Below are 19,447 nucleotides of genomic sequence, written 5' to 3' on the forward strand. Positions count from 1 at the left end.
AAAGGCAGGCGCCAAACCGCTGCGCCACCCAGGGATCCCTCCTATAAGGCTTTCTGATGAGACTGTTTACTATGGAGGTAGAGAGGAATCTCATAAACACTTATGTCCACAAAAATAAATGGATGAGTTCCAAAATACTTAAAACTAGTATTAAATAAAATTTTGTATTTAGTCCTCGAGTCATAGTATGCTTCTTCATATTTTTCATACTCAATTTCCAAAAGTATTAGTCTATTCTAATAAATATCTAAAAGCATAAATCTAATGTAAACTGGCTGAAAAAAACAAATTAAAAACCTAACTAACTATTTCCACAGAGTAGTCCCTTACTACAAATTTATTAAGATGAGGAATCTATTTCCTTGTTTTCCTGTGTTCCAATCTTTATACTGGAAGCAATCCCAGTAACTGTTGAAATATACAGGATTCTAAGGAGATCTCCCTCCATTTGAAGATGGAAATGTTTTACTAAGTATGTTCGGGGTAGAGAGCATGGTGTATTCCACAAGTATCTGATGGTAAATTCTCCTGATAATGAATAATAATCAGAACTCCATTTTTCTCTTCATCTTTTTGACCTAAATAAAACTCATCATATTTCCCTACTTGCTCAGAAAATAAAATAGGAGTATCTGTGAATGCATCAAATGTAATTTATGAGAATGACCAGATAGTGATAAATTCTGGTCAACATTTTTTTTAAGGCAGCAGTATTCAATACTAATGATTACCTTCTCAAATCTAGATGTCTTCTCTATCTTGAGAGTCTTGGGCTCATGCCACCCATTCCCCAAATTAACTTAGATCACTCATACTTCTTAATGTCCCTAGTAAATGTAGAAAGTACTTAAAATAATCTTTCATGGATTGACTCTCTTAAATAAAAACACAATTAAATCCATTGTTAATAGGTTTTGTCATTTCATAAAAACATTTAAGTAGACACAGAGTTCTTTTAAAAGCAGCATATGAAAAAAAAGGTATATATCTTATGTGAGGAAGGGGACTGTCAAAATAAAAAATCAGCTATAAAAGCAGGTGAGGGGCACAGATTTGACAGTATATTTAAAACAGCAATTTTCTAGTGGTAAAGAAACTATCTTTATATAAAAGGTTTTTCAACAAAACACTATATGGGTTACATAAAACAACTTGGACATTAGCAAAATACAAAACAATAAATGACAGGTAAGAAAATGAAAATCTTCTACTCCAAATATTATCATAATTTCTGAGGGAAAAACACCTAAAAAGGGTGAAGGAAAATACTTTCCTTCCTAAGAACTGAATATATGTTACAAGTAAAAAGTCTCTAAGGTCCTAACGCACAGGAAATGGATTATTAAAGCAAGTTTTTGTTGTTTGCTTATCTACCTGCAGACTGAGTGTAAAACTATACACATAATGGGTACAAGGGGGAACAGTACGTCAGGTCAGCCACTGGGAATATGGCCTAGATCAAACCCTAGCTCAGCCACCTTCTGTCTGAAGGACTGTGGACGAACCCCCATGAGTCTCAGTATTCATTACCTAAAACAACTCATCTTGGAGGATTGTTAGGAAAATGTAGTAGGATCTTTGCGATTCTCTTATCATAATACCTAGTATACAGAATCCATCCAATACATTTGAAGAAAAGAAATGACACCTAATCTACACTAAAAGAATGATTTGTTCCTCTATTAATAGCATATCACTTTAAATGGACCTAGTACAGAGGTGTGGATGGGAGACTTTTCTTTCTCTATATTCCTTATAACATCAAATCCACTTCCAAAATCACATCATAGGCATTACTTACATTCAAAACATGTTTTAAGCTTTGCTGATAGTGAGTTTCATTCTATTATGGTTGGAAAAGATAAGTCGTAAGATTTCAGTCTTGCAAATTTTAAGACCTGAGATATGACCTCACAATGTCAGAATGGCTATTAAAAAAAAAAAAAAAAAAGAATCCAAAAAAACCAAAAACCAAACAAACAAGCCAAAAAGACAACCAGTACTGGTAAAGGACATGGAGAAATCGGAGCCCTTGTACACTGTTGAATGTAAAATGGTTCAGCCACATTGGAAAGCAATATGGAGGTTTCTCAAAAAATTAAAAACAGAACTATTATATGATCTAGAAATCCCACTTCTGGGCATTTATCAAAGAACTAAAATCAGGATCTTGAAGACATATTAACACTCAAGTTCAATGCAGCATTATTTATAATAGCCAAGGTGTGGAGAGAACCTAAGTGTCCACTGATGAATGAATGGGTAAAGATAATATGGAATATTATTCAGTCTTAAAAAGATGGAAATATAATGTCTAATAACACAGATTAACCCGGAGGACGTTATGCTAATGAAATACATCAGTATTTATAAGAGGTATCTAAAATAGTCCAACTTAGAGATATCTAAAATAGTCCAACTTAGAGAATCAGAGTGCAATGTTGGTTGCCAAGGGCTGGGGGAGGGAGAAAAAGAGGAGTTGCTCATTAACAACCATAAAGTTTCTGTTATGCAAGATGAATACATTCTAGAAATCTTGCCTATTAGTTAACAATATTGTATTGTACACTTAGAGATTTGTTAAGAGGGTAGATCTCATGTTAAGTGTTCTTATCATAATGAGAAAAAAGAAGACATTTTTTTCTTAAGGAAAAAACCCAACAGATTCTGAAACCATTTCCTTATTTTTATATTGCCTCTAACTTAAAAAAAAAGTATCAATGGTTCACTAAGCTTTTCTATACAGTTTCTTACTAGATGAGTGTTTAGTTAGATCCTTTTACTCAACACAATCTTAAGAAAGACCTGATTTAATGCTCAAAAAACAAAACAAAAACTTTCTACGGGGGAATTTTCTAATAAAATCCATAAGAAAAGGGGTAAGTACCAGAGATAGCAGACCTCATATTGTTTAAAAGCACAGACTCTGATGTAAGATGGACCAGGGTTCAAATGTAAGCTCAACTAATGACTACCTTTGGGATCTTGGTGAAGTCGCTTAACTTCTCTGAGTATCAATTTTTTCTGTAAAAAGAGAAAAATAATATCTGCCTGACAGAACAGTTCTGCAAGTTTAAGTCTCTAGAAAAATACTTAACATATAATATGATCCAAATAAATGTGAGGTCTCTATTGCTATTAATACTAAATAAACTGCTTTGCAAAATTAGAATTTAGCTCTGCCCATGTCTTATTTACGACATGATATGACTGAGGTGAGAGTGAGGGTAAGCTGAAAAAAGTCTTTACTTTTCTCTAGTGACTAAAAATCTCTTTGATGGTAATGGATTTATTAAAATACTCTTAACTTTTATTAGGTTTGATAAACAAGACTGAGGGATGGAGCAAGTAGCAACCACCATACTCTGGGCTGAGTGTTAAATGCATGGGTATTTAGTATTTGGCAGAAAGTAAATCCTTTTGGTTACCTCTAAAGCATATTCCAAATATGTGTGCCTCCTTCATTTAACTGCCACCTCCCCAGATAAAGCCCTCACTGAGTTTCTTCAGGACTACTGTAGCCGCCCGTCCAGGCTCCTTGCTTCTCTACTCTTGCCTACTCTCTGGTCCATTACCTATCCTAGCCAGAAACAAGACCTTAAAAACATGAACCACATTGTGGTACACACCTAATTAAAATCTCTTTGAATAAAATCCAAATTCCTTATCACAGCCTATGTTGCACCTGGCTTCTCAGGCAAGCCCCCAACTACTTTTGCTTCCTGATACTCCCACCCTTGCGTGGTTGTCCTCCATGCACTCAGGCTGGTCTGTGTGGCCAACTGCATACATCAGAAATGATGATATGCCACCTCCAAAGTTAGGTCATGAAAGACTGTGGCTTCTATTTGGGGTGTTCTCTTGCTTGCCTACACTCTACCTCATACTCTTGGATCTTCCACTTCAAAGGAAGCAATGCCATATTATGAGCAGCCCTGTGGAGACACCCACATGGAGAAGAACAGTCAGGGAGGAACCAAGGGCTGCTGGCGTCCACATGAGTGAGCAGGGAGGTGATCCACAAGCTTTAGTCAAGCTGGAAGACGATTACAACCTGGTCCACAGCTTGACTGCAATCTCATGAGGATGTCTGTGCCAGAACCACCAGCTAAGCCACTCCTCAGTATGAGATTGTTCAGTATGAGATGAATGTTCCTGAGTATGAGATGTCTGTAGTTATAAACTGTTGTTTTGGGATAGTTTGTTACTTGGGAATAGATAATACGTTACTTGGGAATAGATAATACGGCCAACAAAGGTCCTGATGACCTGATCCTTGTCTATTTCTCCAACCTCATTTCATATTCTTCTCCTGCTCATTATGCACCACTTACAGAGGCTTTCCTTTAGCTCCCTCCAAGCACCAAACTTTTCCCATTATCTTTGGACCTGCTCTTCCCTCTGCCTAGAATGCTCATCCTCCAATATCTGAATGGCTTCAATGATTTCCCCCCCAACTCCCAACGTTGCCTACTTAACATATACCCCACATTTTTACTTCACGCTGCACCCTATTCTCTTCATAGCACTAATTACAATCTGTAATTTCTCCCACACATTCCATCACATTCTGCACTGTATCCCCTATATGTATTCAGAACGTGGCAAAGAATGGGACTAAGTGAACACCTGTTGAATGAATAAAGCAATTGAAATGTTTTGTTTTCAAAAGTCAAACAAAACAACATAAAACTCACTTCAGATATTAGTTATGGTAACAGAGGCCAGACATTCTTTACAGTAAGCACTGAACAGAAAGGTTATCTTTGTTAGTGGAAATGCAATTTTATAATGGTAACTGAGAGGGTTTACAGTGTACTCACTTGATTTTGGCCACAACAAACAGATCATTGAACAGGAAAAGATGCCGCTCCTGCCTCTGCAGGCCTCTTTTGAGTTCTACCCTGCCATCAATGAGCAGAGTCCTGCTGGAGCATACAAATGATGAGAGAAATGTACATGTATCCACACTGGCAGAAGGACTCTCCCTGTAATAGATCAAACACCACAAATCTTTAGTCAGATGATCAAATATAGGAATGAGTTCTATAACATTATAACTTCTAGTTGGTCAAGGAATATAAAGCTCTCCACATCTTTTTAATGCAATGGCATAGTTTCTTAATTGGTCCCTCAGTCTCCCTCTACTCGGTGGCCTTTTACATTTCATTATGAAATTTTTTTCAAACACAAAGCAAGGTTGTAAATTTTATAATAAACACATGTATATCCTAACCTAAATTTTACCATTAAAATTTTATTGCACCTCAGTATCTAATCATATATCTCCCCAACTACCTATCCTTCTATCTGTTCAATAATCCATTCCATTTTTGGCATTTCTGTGTAAACAACATAACAGCAGTACCTCTCCCCTTAATATCATTAACTAGAGTTCAATATTTACTTATAACTTAAAAAAATGAATGCACAATGAAATGCTCAAATCTTAGGTATATGCTCACCAAGTTTTAATGGATATATTCACTTGTGTAGTCTAAAACTTCATCAAGATAGGAACATTGTCATCACACCGAAGTATTTCCTCTTGTCCCTTCTCAGTTGTTATATATACTAGCTTCGGCTTCTAGGTATTGGCCTATGGGTGGTTTATTTCTTCACTGCAGGCTGAGACCACCAACTCAAAAGTATAATAGCATCAAACTTATATTTTTACCTACCCGATTATTTAAAAAATAGCCCAAACCAGATTTTTAGCCATTTGTGGCTTGATTGTTTTGCATATGCCACATAATTACACCCAATATCTGCTAGCCTTGATAAAATAGAGCTTAGTGATGGTAAGACTCCACGTCACTCCTGCCCTTCAGAATTCTCTGACCCAGAGATTCCCTGCTGTGCTGCTGAGACGTGTAATCTTCAGAGACATCCTCTTCGATCCCCCTCACTTCCAATCCCCCTCACCTCCAATCCCCCTCACCTCCCTTGTCCTTTTCCTCTTCTGGATGTTGGTCCTTTGATCATAAGCCCCAAGACAGTCTCACGCTATGAGGAGCTTCCTTTCTCCTGCAACCCTGCCCAATGGTATCTTTTTCCTTGTTCAGTCCCTAAATCCCTCAAATTCCTAACAACAGTCAATCCCAACTCCATCACCATCAAGGCAATCAGTATTCTGACTTTTTTTTCCTACCAAAGATTAGTTTTGCCTGCTCTACAGTTTCACATAAATGCAGCTGCCATGCGTACTTCTTTGTATAAGATATTTTTAGTCAGCATGCTTTATTACATTTATCAGCAATCCATTCCTTTATGCTGTTCAAGAGTATTCCATGACATAAATATACTAAAGTTTGATTATTTCTTCTCCTATTGATGGACCTGGGCTCTTTCCAGTTTTTAGCTATTATGAATAAAACTAACTATTAAACATTGGACTAGTCTTTTTATGACCTATGCTTTAATTTCTTCTGAATAAATATCTAAGAATGGAACTGCTGGGTCACAGAGTAGGTAGATGTTTAATTTTAGGAAAAACAGTTTTCCAAAACAGTTGTACCAATTTTTATTCCCAAAAACACTGTAGGAGAGTGCCAGCTGCTCCACAACCTTGCCAACATTTGGTGTTGTCAATCTTTTAAATTTTGGCCATTCCAGTGGCTATATAGTAGCACCTCATATGATTTTAAGTTACATTTCTCTGACGACTAAGGATATTGAACACTTGTATATCTTCATTTGTGAATCATCTTCTAAATCTTTTGCCTACTTAGAAAAATTAGGTTATATATTTTTATACTGAGTTATAGGAATTTTTTATATATCTTGTATACTCATCCTTTGTCAGATGTTTTAAAAATATTTTTTCCTTATCTGCTGCCTGTACATTTTCTTGATTCTGTTTTTGATGAACTTTATAAATTTTGAAGAAGTTTAATTTATCATTTGTTGACCTAAGAAATCTTTACCCATCCCCAAGTCATAAAAGATATTCTCTAATGTTTTCCACTAAAATCTGTATAGCTTTACTTTTTGCACATCTAAGTATGTGATCTATCTCAAATTAACTGCAGCTTATAGTATAAGGCAGGGGCTAGGGTTCATTTTGCTTTTCCATATGGATACCTTATTATTCAGCACCATGTTCACAGAAGACTTTCCCTTCTTCAATGGATTGCTTTGGCACCTTTGTTAAAAATCACATGAGTATAGAGCATGGGTCTATTTCTGGGCTCTCTGCTGTGCTCCACTAACCTATTTGTTAATCCTTATGTCAGATACACATTGTCTTATAATTTTACCCTTACAGTAAACCATGAAATTAGGTACTATATGCCTACCAGCCTTTTTCCTTTTTGAGACTGCTTTGGATAATCTAAGTCCTGTATATGGAAATGTGTATTTCCATATGCATTTCAGCGATTAATAAAGATAAAGATGAATAAAGATTAATAAAGAACACAAACAGAGAAATGTTACTGTGGCAGAGGAAGGAGATGAGCACAGTTTCAAATATACTTTGTTTGGATTAGGTGGTGTGGGGAAACCAGGCAGGCAGCTAACACTTAGAAGAGATGTCAGAAGAGATGTAGATTTGGTGATCATACAAAGACAGGTGTATAAATACTATAGGAATGGCTAGAACAGCACAGAGAAGGAGCATAGAACACACACAAAAAGAAGGCAGAAACACTTCCTTGAGAAAAGATGTGATTTGAAGGGGTGAGGAAAGAAGAATCTGTGAACAAGATGGAGGCAGGTGAAAAAGTAGCAGAAAAAGAATGAAAAGCAGTGGTGGTCTGGGGTGCTGAAATTGGTAGAGGGGTAACAAGTTGAAGCCTGAAAAGATGTCTGGGAAAAAAAATCAGTTGGTCATTAAGACCTTCAAGAAAACAATGACAGGAGATTGGAGAGGTTCTGAAGAACTCAAACAGCCTGAGGCTTGAGGAGTAAAGAATGAGAAGGAAGAATTAAAGGCTGGTTCTGGTTATTTTTTAGCAGCTTCACACTACTAGGTGACTTTAAGAGGAAAGGCAGGAAGAGGAGAGAAACAATCAGCCCTGAAGGTAGGTGTTATAACCCCTCATTTTGCAGATTTGGAAGCTGATTTTCAGAGCAATTAAAATACACAATGACTTACAAGTAAGTATGGTTTCAAAACATGTATTTAGAAAAATTCCATGTAGCTTTTCACAAGGACAAGCATTTCATTCACATTGACTCATCCCTCATCCACCCATGGTAAATGAGCTCAGTAGCTTAGGACTTCATGGGGGTAGGTAGGAGAAGAAGTGGGCTCTGGATGGGCTTTTTTGCTAAGCAGTGTGACACGGTGACTTTGGCTGCCTCAGTTTCCCCATCGTAAAGTAAAGGCAGTTGGAGTGGAAGATCATTAAACGGTTTTTATAATTTGTATATGGGAATAAGTATAAAAACATGTACTCAAAAGATGGAATTAAGATTACTAAGGTCAGAGAAAAAGATAATGGATATGGTTAGCAAGCAACCCTAACCTATAGTTTACAAACATAGAGATAAGCATACTTGAGAATCACCTCAAGGAAACAAGTCAGAGTTCAAATAAAATTAAAACCAAGAAACAGTCGTGACAAAAATAGCAGTAAGAATGTAGAAATATTTATTAGTCTAATTTTAAAAGGAGCTCAAATAACAAGAATTTGTCGGAGTCTCCATCAAAGGTTAGGGTATAAGAGGCCATGTCCTGGCATCTCAAGCATCTGGTTCACATGGTAGCCACAATAAGTGGAGATTTTGGGTTATCTGTTTCCTGGGTTGGAACAGTATGGGTCACAGGGTCTCATCTCCCCTGGATTTACTACACCACTGAGTGCTCTCTGAGATATTGTCTTAGTAGTTAGCCCTCCCTTCCTCTGTTACTGCTGTCCTTAAAGTATGGTCCCCAACAAGCAGCATCAGCATCAACTGGAAACTTCTCAAAAATGCAAATTCTCAGGACCACCTCAGACTTACTGAATAAGAAACTCTGGAGGGTTGGCATAGCATTCTGTATTATTTAACAAACTCTTCAGATGATTCTAATGCACGCTGAATTTTGAGAACCACTGCTGTCCCAGACTCTGTAACACCCTTGGCTCTAACATTCTAAAATTCTACAACTCTGTATTTGAAGTAAATATTAGTAGCATATATTTCTACTTCAAGTGAACTTGTGAGAGCTGTTCCTCCATTTCCTGTAGTTCTGGGGCTATAGCTACCTTTCCTAGGAAATGAATTCCATTCTGCTCACTAATTGCTAATTACACACATACTATGTGTGATTTAAAGAGATGTGGGCAGCCCAGGTGGCTCAGTGATTTAGGGCTGCCTTCAGCCCAGGGTGTGATCCTGGAGACCTAGGATCGAGTCCCATGTCAGGCTACCTGCATGGAGCCTGCTTCTCCCTCTGCCTGTAATAAATAATAAATAAATAAAATCTTAAAAAAAAAAAAAGAGAGATGTATAAGTGAGGAACAAAGACAATAAACCAATCAGAGCTGTCTGAAAGGGAAAAGTTTCTCTATTTAATATTGTAGACTGAAGTTCCGCACTGATAAAAGGCCTATCATAGAGAAAAATCCCTTCTATTTCAAATTTTTTTTTTGAGATGAGATGTGGGAGGAGGCATAATGGCATCTTTTATCATGTAGTGATTTTCAAATATTTAGAAAAAAAAGAATGAAATTTCACTTGCTGTTATGGAAAATGAGTAGGGACAAGGCTAGTAAGCAAATAGATGAAGAATAACACAGTATTTTACACAGCTTTAGTTTCTTAATCTCTGGACAGAAAAACTTTGTAAGGAGAAAAGCCATCTTTTCATTTTGGTTTTAGGTTCAGTAAGTAACTGCTTTTTAATTTTAAGCTGTCAGATAGTAGTATGGCTTAAACTAGGGATCCTCAAACTCAAGGGTTCCAAGAGTAAATAGTTTAGGCTTTGTGGGCTATATGGTCCCTGCTGTCAACTACTCAGCACTGCCACAGTTTCACAAAATCAGCCACAGACAATACCTAAATGAACAGGTGTGGCTATGAGCCAATCAAACTCTATTTGCAAAAACAGGCTGCTTGTCTGGGCCATAGTTTGATGACCCTTGGCTTAAACAAGTTCTAAAACATTTAAGTACTCATAAATAAAGGCTAATCTGGAATAATAGGAATTAGAATTTTTTGTTTGTTTGTTTGAGGTTAGTACAGGCCAAAATTTAATTAAGTTATTTTTTAAAAAAATGTTTTGCACTTTAAAGCAACTCCAAAGGAATTTCATACATAATAATTCATTTTCCACCTCACAATAATAGTTTCAAATAAGTAAATTTGATGGTGGTGTAGGGGAGAATCCACAAAGAGGTTAAAATATTTTTCTTTTTCATTGTGGATTTTTCAATGTACATGTCTGCAGTCTGTCATTTTGAGGATCTATATGTAAGTATGGATTTATATTCATACGATTTCAGCAAGCTAAGCACTGGTTAAAAAAAAAACACAACCAACATTCATGTAGTAGTCTAAAGATAAACATCTCAGTACTCACATAATTTAAAATGAAAAAAATCTGTCCTAGAAGGAAACAAAAGCACAAATAACCTTTGTGTTTTTAAAACTACAATCTTAATCAGTGTTTCCTACTTAAAAATGTATTTCTCAATTATGTGACTCTGAAGTGTTTATTTTTATTCTGAGTGCATGTAGATGTGTTTATTTTAGTCTTTTAGAGTATGGATAGGGGGAGCAAGGCAAGATTGTAACCTTCTATTTAGCCTCTTAATATAGCCTGATTAGGATTTACAAGTTATAATTAACAAAGCTCTAAAATGATCTAACAAATACAAGCTGAGTCTAAGAATTAACCTGCTGCTGGCTTCTTATGTATTAACATTCCATTTTCAAATAGGTTTGTGAAGCCATTTCTAAAAGGCAAAAAGGAATTTTATAACCTTAGTAATTTTTTGCTAAAATAAGATAATAGTTTTTATGAAACCTGGCCATAGTAATGCCTCTTAATATTTTTTACTAAGGCTCATTGTAAAAGTGAGTTTACTTTTAGGTAACAATTTTACAATTTTAGAGGTGGTGTTACTTCATCATCTTAAATCAGAGAAGAAAAGACACTAAAATTCAGAACAGTTTTTGAAAGTTTGTTTATAAGTGATAATTAGTAATTATGACAGCAAGTACTAGATAGGATCTTGATAACCTCAAAGCCTAGCACATGGTCACTGCTCATTTCAAATGCCATCTATCTATTCCATGAAAATTTTCTTTCAGTTGAATTCTTGATGTTATCTTCTATCTGATATCTAGCACTTATATCCTGCCTTGTACCTCTGAAATATTCTCATTCAACACGTATTGGGTATATGATTGCTGTGTAATAAGTTAATTATTTGCTAGAGTGATATGGATTGCATTTGCCTGTTGTGTACCAGTGTTAGAGAGAGTCATGGTCCCCATGGTCCCTGGGGTCGAGGAATTACTGTGATAGATCCATCAGACAGTAAACACAATGACAAAGTAGTGAGGTAAGTGTGATAAGAACTTCAGCAGACTCGGACACAAGAGAGAAGCAAAAACAGGAGCCCCTATCTGGGCCTGCATGGGTCAGAAAAGTGTCTTGGAGAAACCAAAGTCTTAAAGGATGGACTGGCCAGTGAAGGCTGAAGGCAGTCTGAGTGGAAGGAAGAGCAGAGCGACCAGGCCTGTTGTGCTGCAGTAAGTGGTGAAGTTCAGAAGATGGGAGTGACACAGGCCTGAGGAGGGAGTGACACAGACAGCAGATGAGGAAGGGGCCATGTTATGGAGGTTTCTCCCATCACATTTAGACTGTATGTGAAAGCCCTAAAAGATTTTAAGAAACACACTGTTTTGTAACTTGTTGAAGAAAACAGATGAGGGCAAGCTTAGAGGAAAAGAGGAATTTACTGCAATAATCTTAGGCAACAAATGTCATGAACCCAAGCTGGCAATGAGAAAAGGACAGAAGATATAGAAAAAAAAAAATTATCAATGTTATTAAAAATACAAATTGTTAAAATTTGCAAATTGATTAGTTATGGGAGAGATATAGGACAAAGAAGAAGAATATAAACCCAGCGCCCAGCCTCTATTTATTTACTTATTTTTAATTTTCATCCAACATATATCTGTTAAGCATCTCCATGTGTCGGTGCAGCATCGAGCTAGATGGTGAAGAAGATACGGGGTAAGCAGCTCAGATTTATCCTCTACTCGTGAAACTCTGAGTGTAGCTCTACTGTCAGCTATGTTCTTGACATCACCCATCATTTTTGCTCAGTTCCATTTGTAGCAGAGGTTGAAAACCACAACCCACAATCATATTTTATTTGGCCCACCCAGAGGTTTCAAAAACATTTGGTTTTGAATATCCAGTTCACCACATTCCCTCTCTTGCCACGTTTTTTTTTTTTTCTGTTTACTGCACCTCCCTGCGACCTGAAAGCATTTAAGTCTGTGATTCAAGCCTTAGTGTTAGTCTTTTAAACTACCTTAATTTTTACTTTTAAAATGTATTTTATCTTTATTTTTAAAGATCTTATTTATTGATTCTTGAGAGACACAGAGAGACAGAGACATAGGCAGAGGGAGAAGCAGACTCCCTCTAGATAGCCTGATGCAGGACTTGATACTAGGATCCCGGGATCATGCCCTGAGCCAAAGAAAGGCAGATGTCCAACCGCTGAGCCACCCAGGTGCCCCAATTTTTATTTTTGAAAAATTCATGATAAAATATACACAAAATAAAATTTACCACTTGAACTATTCTAAAATATATAATTCAGTGGCATTTAGTATATTGACAATGCTGTGCAACCATCACCACTATCTAGTTCCCAACATTCTCACCATTCCCAAAGGAACACTTGCATCATTAAGCAATTACTACCTGTTCCCCATTCTACCCAGTCCCTGGCAATGACAAACTTCTTCCTATCTCTACGGATTTGCCTATTCCAGATATTTCAGACCACATTATAGGTGGCCTTTTGTGTCTGATTACTTTCACCTGGCATCATGTTTTGTAGGTTCATCTATATTGTAGTATCTGTCAGTACTTTATTCCTTTCCATTGCTGAATAATATTCTATTGTATGGATGGACCACATTTGTTGATCTATTCATTAGTTGATGGTCATTTGGGCTTTTCCACCTTATGACCATTGTGAATGGTGCTGCTTTAAAAATTCATGTACCGGGCAGCCCGGTGGCTCAGTGGTTTAGCACCACCTTCAGTCCAGGGCCTGATCCTGGAGACCTGGGATCAAGTCCCCATGTCAGGCTCCCTGCATGGAGCCTGCTTCTCCCTCTGCCTATGTCTCTGCCTGTCTCTTTTTCTCTGTGTCTCTCATGAATAAATAAATAAAATCTTTAAAAAAATAAATAAAAATTCATGTACATATTATTTATTTGAACAATTGTTTTGTTTTGTTTTGAGCATATACCCAGGAATGGAATTTCTGGATCATATTATAATTCTATGTTTAAGTTAATGACAAACTACAAAACTGTCTTCCACAATGACTAAATTATTATACATTCCCACTAGCAATATATGAGGGCCCATACTTTTGACTCTTCTCTCTGGTCTCCACACATAATCACATTTTATCTTTTAAGGATATTCAAACAAAAAAAATAAAATCTCCTGAGTCTAGACATTTACAACCTCTCCTATGGTTTGTCATGAACTCCTAATTGGACTCTCTACTTCCTTTCTCCCTTCTTCAATCTATACTACTCATATCTTACTTCTATTAAATCAATCTTCCTGATGCACATGTCAATGATCATGGCACGTACACTGTCTAAAGAGTCAGCCCAACTCATTTACCTAGCTTTCAAATTCTACCATCTGTTTGTCCTAACCAGTTGATGACATCTCAGGTTGAAATTCTCCATATTGCCTGTGTAAAGGTAACCCTTGTGAGTCTTAAGAGAATAAATTAGTCCAGATGTAGTTTAGAACAAAAAGAGATGACTACTGAAATGAAGCCATAAAAACCATCAACATCAAAATTTAGCTTATTCAGCAATAAAAATCTGTCCATTAGGTATTCACGACTATCTCAAACAGTCAACATTCAAAGCACATTTTCAGAAAATCTGGTCTAAAGCAATTATCTGTCTTATTGACATGGGAAAGCCTGTTACATTTCAACAGTCATCATCCAGAAAAAAATACATTCAAATTACCAAATAAAACTGTACATACATGATAACATGATGTGGCTGCGTGTAGTAGGTGCTATCATGTCCACCTCAAATTCACATCAATGCTGCATCATGCAGCTCATATTATAGCTCTGACTTGGTGGAACAGAGCCTAGTCATAGATAATGTTGATAATCAAGATCAAAATGAATGAAGCTAGCACAAGGGTTTTTAGAGTAAACAGGAAAATGGCTGGATAAATAGTGTGAGCAAGGCCTTAGAAGCAAAAAATACAAAAAGGAGAACTTTTAAATTATCAAAATTCTAATTGGAACATGCAGCATAAGTGACATAATGAGACCCAACAATCTTATGTTAACAATCCTAATATTTAAAGAGCCAGGAAAATATAAACACTACAAAAGCAGAGACAGAATAGCAATAGGGAAAGATAGTGATAAACAGTTACACTAACAGTGCACAATCATATACAGAGAGATACTACTTCCAAAAAAGGGACTAAACTACATCACTTCTTTATAGCCTTGACACAGAAGTTGTTCAACAACATCTATTAGGAATTCACTTAGTACAAAGCACTTGGAAGTTACAAGGAGAAAACAAGATCACAAAAGCACTACATCTGAGAGCTTAAAAAAAAACCCACAACCCAGTCTACATATAAATGAAACACAATGATGTAAGGCTAAGTGAAGAAAAACCTGAGCTTTACAACTCTAAACACTCCAGTGAAAATGGCAACTCTATGAGAACAACCTTATTTGATTATGAAATAATCAACAGGAACAGAGACTCCAACAAGGACTGGAGAAACCTTTAAACCACTTTAGACACTGTGTGGCCTGTTGACCTAAAAATACTGTATTATCATAATTATCAACTAACATTGGTTTGGGTCATCATCTTGACTCAGTTAAGAATGCTAACTATATTCAAGCTACTCAAGGAAATTTATATGTGTAGTGATTACAATGTGGTATAGTTCTATGTTAGCTTGTTTACTGACTCAGCAACAAACTAAGTCATCAACATGCTGGTTGGGCACTCCAGTACTCTAATTAGTTTGGTTCAGGTAATAACTATATAACAGTACACTGGAAGGAACAAAAGAATCATACCTGATTAAAGATAGTTCCATCTACAGTTTCTGGATCTGCTGAAGTTAAAAACTATCATTGGATAAACTTCTAGTTAGAAAATTAAAAAATATCATATACCTGTGAACTAGAAAGTCCTCAAGGCAGTACATTAATGGCAGGGACTTAAGTTATCTGCTACTTCTACCTCATTTAGGCCAAAATGTTAATATTCAGGTTGATCAATAAATGTGCTGATTCAATTGGTTGATTTGTAACTAATAGAGAAGGGTTACCTTTGATTGGGAACTTTACTATTTTACCAAAATACCTACAAAATGTATTTCACAGTAAGAAAAAACTGTAGAATAGATACTTTTTTTTTTTTTTTTTTTTTTTAAATTTTATTTATTTATGATAGTCACACACACACAGAGAGAGAGAGAGAGAGAGAGAGAGAGAGAAGCAGGCTCCATGCACCGGGAGCCTGACGGGATTCGATCCTGGATCTCCAGGATCGCGCTCTGGGCCAAAGGCAGACGCTAAACCGCTGCGCCACCCAGGGATCCCGAGATACTTAAAGGCTTTTTTAAAAAATATATTTTTTTAATTTATTCATGAGAGACACACAGAGAGAGGCAGAAACCTAGGCAGAGTCAGAGAAAAGCTGGCTTCCTGTGAAGAGCCTAATGTGGGACTTGATCCCAGGACACAGGATCATGCCCTAAGCCAAAGGCAGATGCTCAACCACTGAGCCACCCAGGCATCCTGACTTTTTTATTTTTTTTAAGAAAATCACAGCAATGGGGATCCCTGGGTGGCGCAGCGGTTTGGCACCTGCCTTTGGCCCAGGCCGCGATCCTGGAGTCCCTGGATCGAATCCCATGTCGGGCTCCCGGTGCATAGAGTCTGCTTCTCCCTCTGCCTGTGTCTCTGCCTCTCTCTCTCTCTCTCTCTGTGACTATCATAAATAAAAAAAAATAAAAAAAATAAAAAAAAAAGAAAATCACAGCAATGAGTTAAGTCTCTTAAAGAAAAAAAAAAACTCTTGGGGTGCTGGGTAGCTCAGTTGATTAAGCGTCTTTCAACTCAGGTCATGATCTCAGGGTCCCGGGATTAAGTGCCATGTCAGGAGCCTGCTTCTCCCTCTTCCTCTGCCCCTCCCTCCTTATGTGTTCTCTCTCTTCTGAAAAATAACATCTTAAAAAAAGAAAAATCCAGGATCCCTGGGTGGCTCAGCGGTTTAGCGCCTGCCTTTGGCCCAGGTTGCGATCCTGGAGACCCGGGATCGGGTCCCACGTAGGGCCCCCGGTGCATGGAGCCTGCCTCTCTCTCTCTCTCTGTGTGTGACTATCATAAATAAATTTAAAAAAATAAAATTAAAAAAAAAGAAAAAAATTCTCCAGAGGTTTTGAAACAGATTTTGAGCACATTCCTGGCCTTGATATATTTATTTCAAATTAAGTGAATTTGGGAAATAGAAAATAATTTTTTAGTGGATGCTAAATAGAAAGTTCTATTAAAGGAATATTTTAATCCAATGTGTTGTTTTTCTATATTGAGATGATTAAACTATTTGATGAAGTTTAACCTTTATTTTTAGAATCCCAAAACATATTCCATATTTACAAATAATTTGCTCAGTCACATATTAATGATTGACTACAGTGCATTAAGCCCTATTCAACACACTAAGGATATAAACCAGTTTAGTAGCCAGAGGTCATGAAAGAATTTCACCTTTCATTCTAAGTGAGTCAAGAAGAGGGGATGGTAAACAGTATGGAGGAAGACAAAAGTGGAAAAATGTAATACTTGCTTAAAGAAAATTTAAAAGAAAATCATAGTAATTAGATGGCTAGAGCTTCTTAAGTAAGAATTCATTAGAGGCTTTTTGAAAAGTAGTAACTCAGGAGAAAAATAATGGTGGTTTGGTAGTTGTGGAAATGGTAAGACATAGTTCTATTTTGGATATATTTCAAAGGTAGACCTTAAGAGGATTAGATGATACACTGATTTCTGATGTAAGCAACTGGAGGAGGGGCGGGGATAAGAAATCTGGCTTTGGAGATGCTAAGTTTGAAATACCTATTAGATGTCAAAGTGGAGATTTTTTTTTTTTTAAGATTTTATTTATTTATGAGGGACACAGAGAGAGAGAAGAGAGAGAGGCAGAGAAGAGACACAGGCAGAGGGAGAAGCAGGCTCCATACAGGGAGCCCGATGTGGGATTCAATCCCTGGGCTCCAGAATCACACTCTGGGCTGAAGGCGGCGCTAAACTGCTGAGCTACCTGGGCTGCCCCCAAAGTGGAGATTTTAAAGCTATGAAAGAGATCAAGCCATCTAGGGAATTAATATAGAGAACTTCCTCAAGTACTGAGGCCTGAAGCCATCAACATTTAGAGGTTTTTCAAGGAAGGAGAAACTGACAAAGGAGAATGATCTGGCTGTCAGTAAACAGAACCAAGAAACCCAGAGAAGAAGGGACAGATTGGAATGTCCAATGCCAATGCCAAGGAAGGTGATTTGACCATTGGACCTAGCATTATGGCATTCACCAGTGACCCTGTCAAGAACAATTCTGGCGGGCATTCATGAAGAAATGATTCCAATTTGGTTAACATCAAATTTTTGGTAATTGATGATTTTGGAGAGTCATCCTTTAACTTTTCCAAAAACATGTTCAACTTTTGGAAAGAAAATTGTTAAGAAGATACCAAATAAAACTGGAAACACACAAAAGTAGTATCTAAACCCAAGGAAGTACTAATAAAATGGCCTTGGTCATTAGTTGGGAACTATTACAAAGCTCCAACATTATTCCCTCACTATAAGAGACAAAATAACTAAGCTGAATAGAACCTAAATGCTATCTCATAATTTCATATGTTCCAGAAGTTTCTCCCTCACAGTGCTAAGATATATTTTCCCTCAGAGAATACAAAGCATATTTTCTTGTGCTTATTGGCAGTCACTTCTATCAAACACTAGCAGCTTTTCATAAAATTGGTGTTTAAATCAAGAATCAGTTAATATGTTATAAAGAAAAGATGTCTGAACTTTCTTTGACAGACATTTCAATTTTTGAAAAGAATATGTTTTAAAACTACTATGTGCACAGAAGGTACTTGAATAGCTTACCAAAAAGCCTGGGATGCTGTCTCATTCAACCTTTGGGACTGAACAACCTTTCTATCCACCAAACTCAGTCATACAGATGACTGAATTCTTGAAAATAGGACTTAGAAATTGTTAAGGACACCAGTAATTATAATTCCGGAAATGGTCTCATAAGTCCCATGCCATAACATGAAACACTTTAAATTATTTTTATTTATTCAATTTTATTTTTTCAGAGAGAGGGTGTATGGTGGGGGAGAGGGGCAGACAGGAAGAGAGAGAATCTTAAGCAGGCATCATGCTCAGTGTGAGAGCAACGTAGGGCTCAATCCCACAACCTGGAGATCATGACCTGAGCTAAAATCAAAAATTGGATGCTTTTCTGATTGAGTCACCCAGGCAACCCTGAAATGCTTTTTTTAAAAAAGTAAATCTCTGTTTTTGGCTTGCAATAAAATATTCATTTGTCTCCTTTTGATAAAAAAATACCCAAAATTCAAGTAACTGAGCTTTCCAGATAGCCTGGTTGTTTATTTTACTATACTAAAACTCACTTATTGTAGAATAAAAACAATAACATATTTAAAAGATGCTGCAGTTTGTTTGAGTCAAAGCTGACTTAATACTCTTCAAGTGTTCATGCAAGCCTATGCTGGGAAATCCAACGTTGACACTCTTAACCTTTCAAAGCATTAAAATTCTAACATACCTTCCAATTTCACACAAAAGTAAACCCAAGCCATAAAATAAAAGCTTTACGTAAAGCATATACAATATATACTGTCAACAAATGTTGTGTTGACACTTTTTTTTTATAAATTTATTTTTTATTGGTGTTCAATTTGCCAACATATAGAATAACACCCAGTGCTCATTCCATCAAGTGCCCCCTTCAGTGCCCATCACCCAGTCACCCCCACCCCCCGCCCACCTCCCCTTCCACCACCCCTAGTTCGTTTCCCAGAGTTAGGAGTCTCTCATGTTCTGTCCCTTTCTGATATTTCCCACTCATTTTTCTCCTTTCCCCTTTATTCCCTTTCACTATTTTGGAAAAGCAAGTTTTAATTTACTACTGCCTAAGAA

General features: G+C 36.8%; 1 protein-coding gene across 6 annotated transcripts in view; it reads right to left on the reverse strand.

Moving 5' to 3' along the window:
• The window catches only part of ARHGAP20 (Rho GTPase activating protein 20), a 140,551-nt gene that overhangs the window by 53,556 nt on the left and 67,548 nt on the right, over positions 1-19,447 (reverse strand). For 5 of the 6 annotated variants that reach the window (XM_077893415.1, XM_077893412.1, XM_077893417.1 and 2 more), the window contains exon 3: positions 4,824-4,988. In XM_077893415.1, coding sequence (XP_077749541.1) covers positions 4,824-4,988 — 165 coding nt within the window. Of the gene's footprint in view, positions 1-4,823; positions 4,989-14,206; positions 14,421-19,447 lie in introns of those variants that run through there. The other variant, XM_077893416.1, reaches the window with a different exon arrangement.

Source organism: Canis aureus, chromosome 3, assembly GCF_053574225.1.
Source record: "Canis aureus isolate CA01 chromosome 3, VMU_Caureus_v.1.0, whole genome shotgun sequence".
In the NCBI taxonomy this organism is placed as follows: domain Eukaryota; kingdom Metazoa; phylum Chordata; class Mammalia; order Carnivora; family Canidae; genus Canis; species Canis aureus.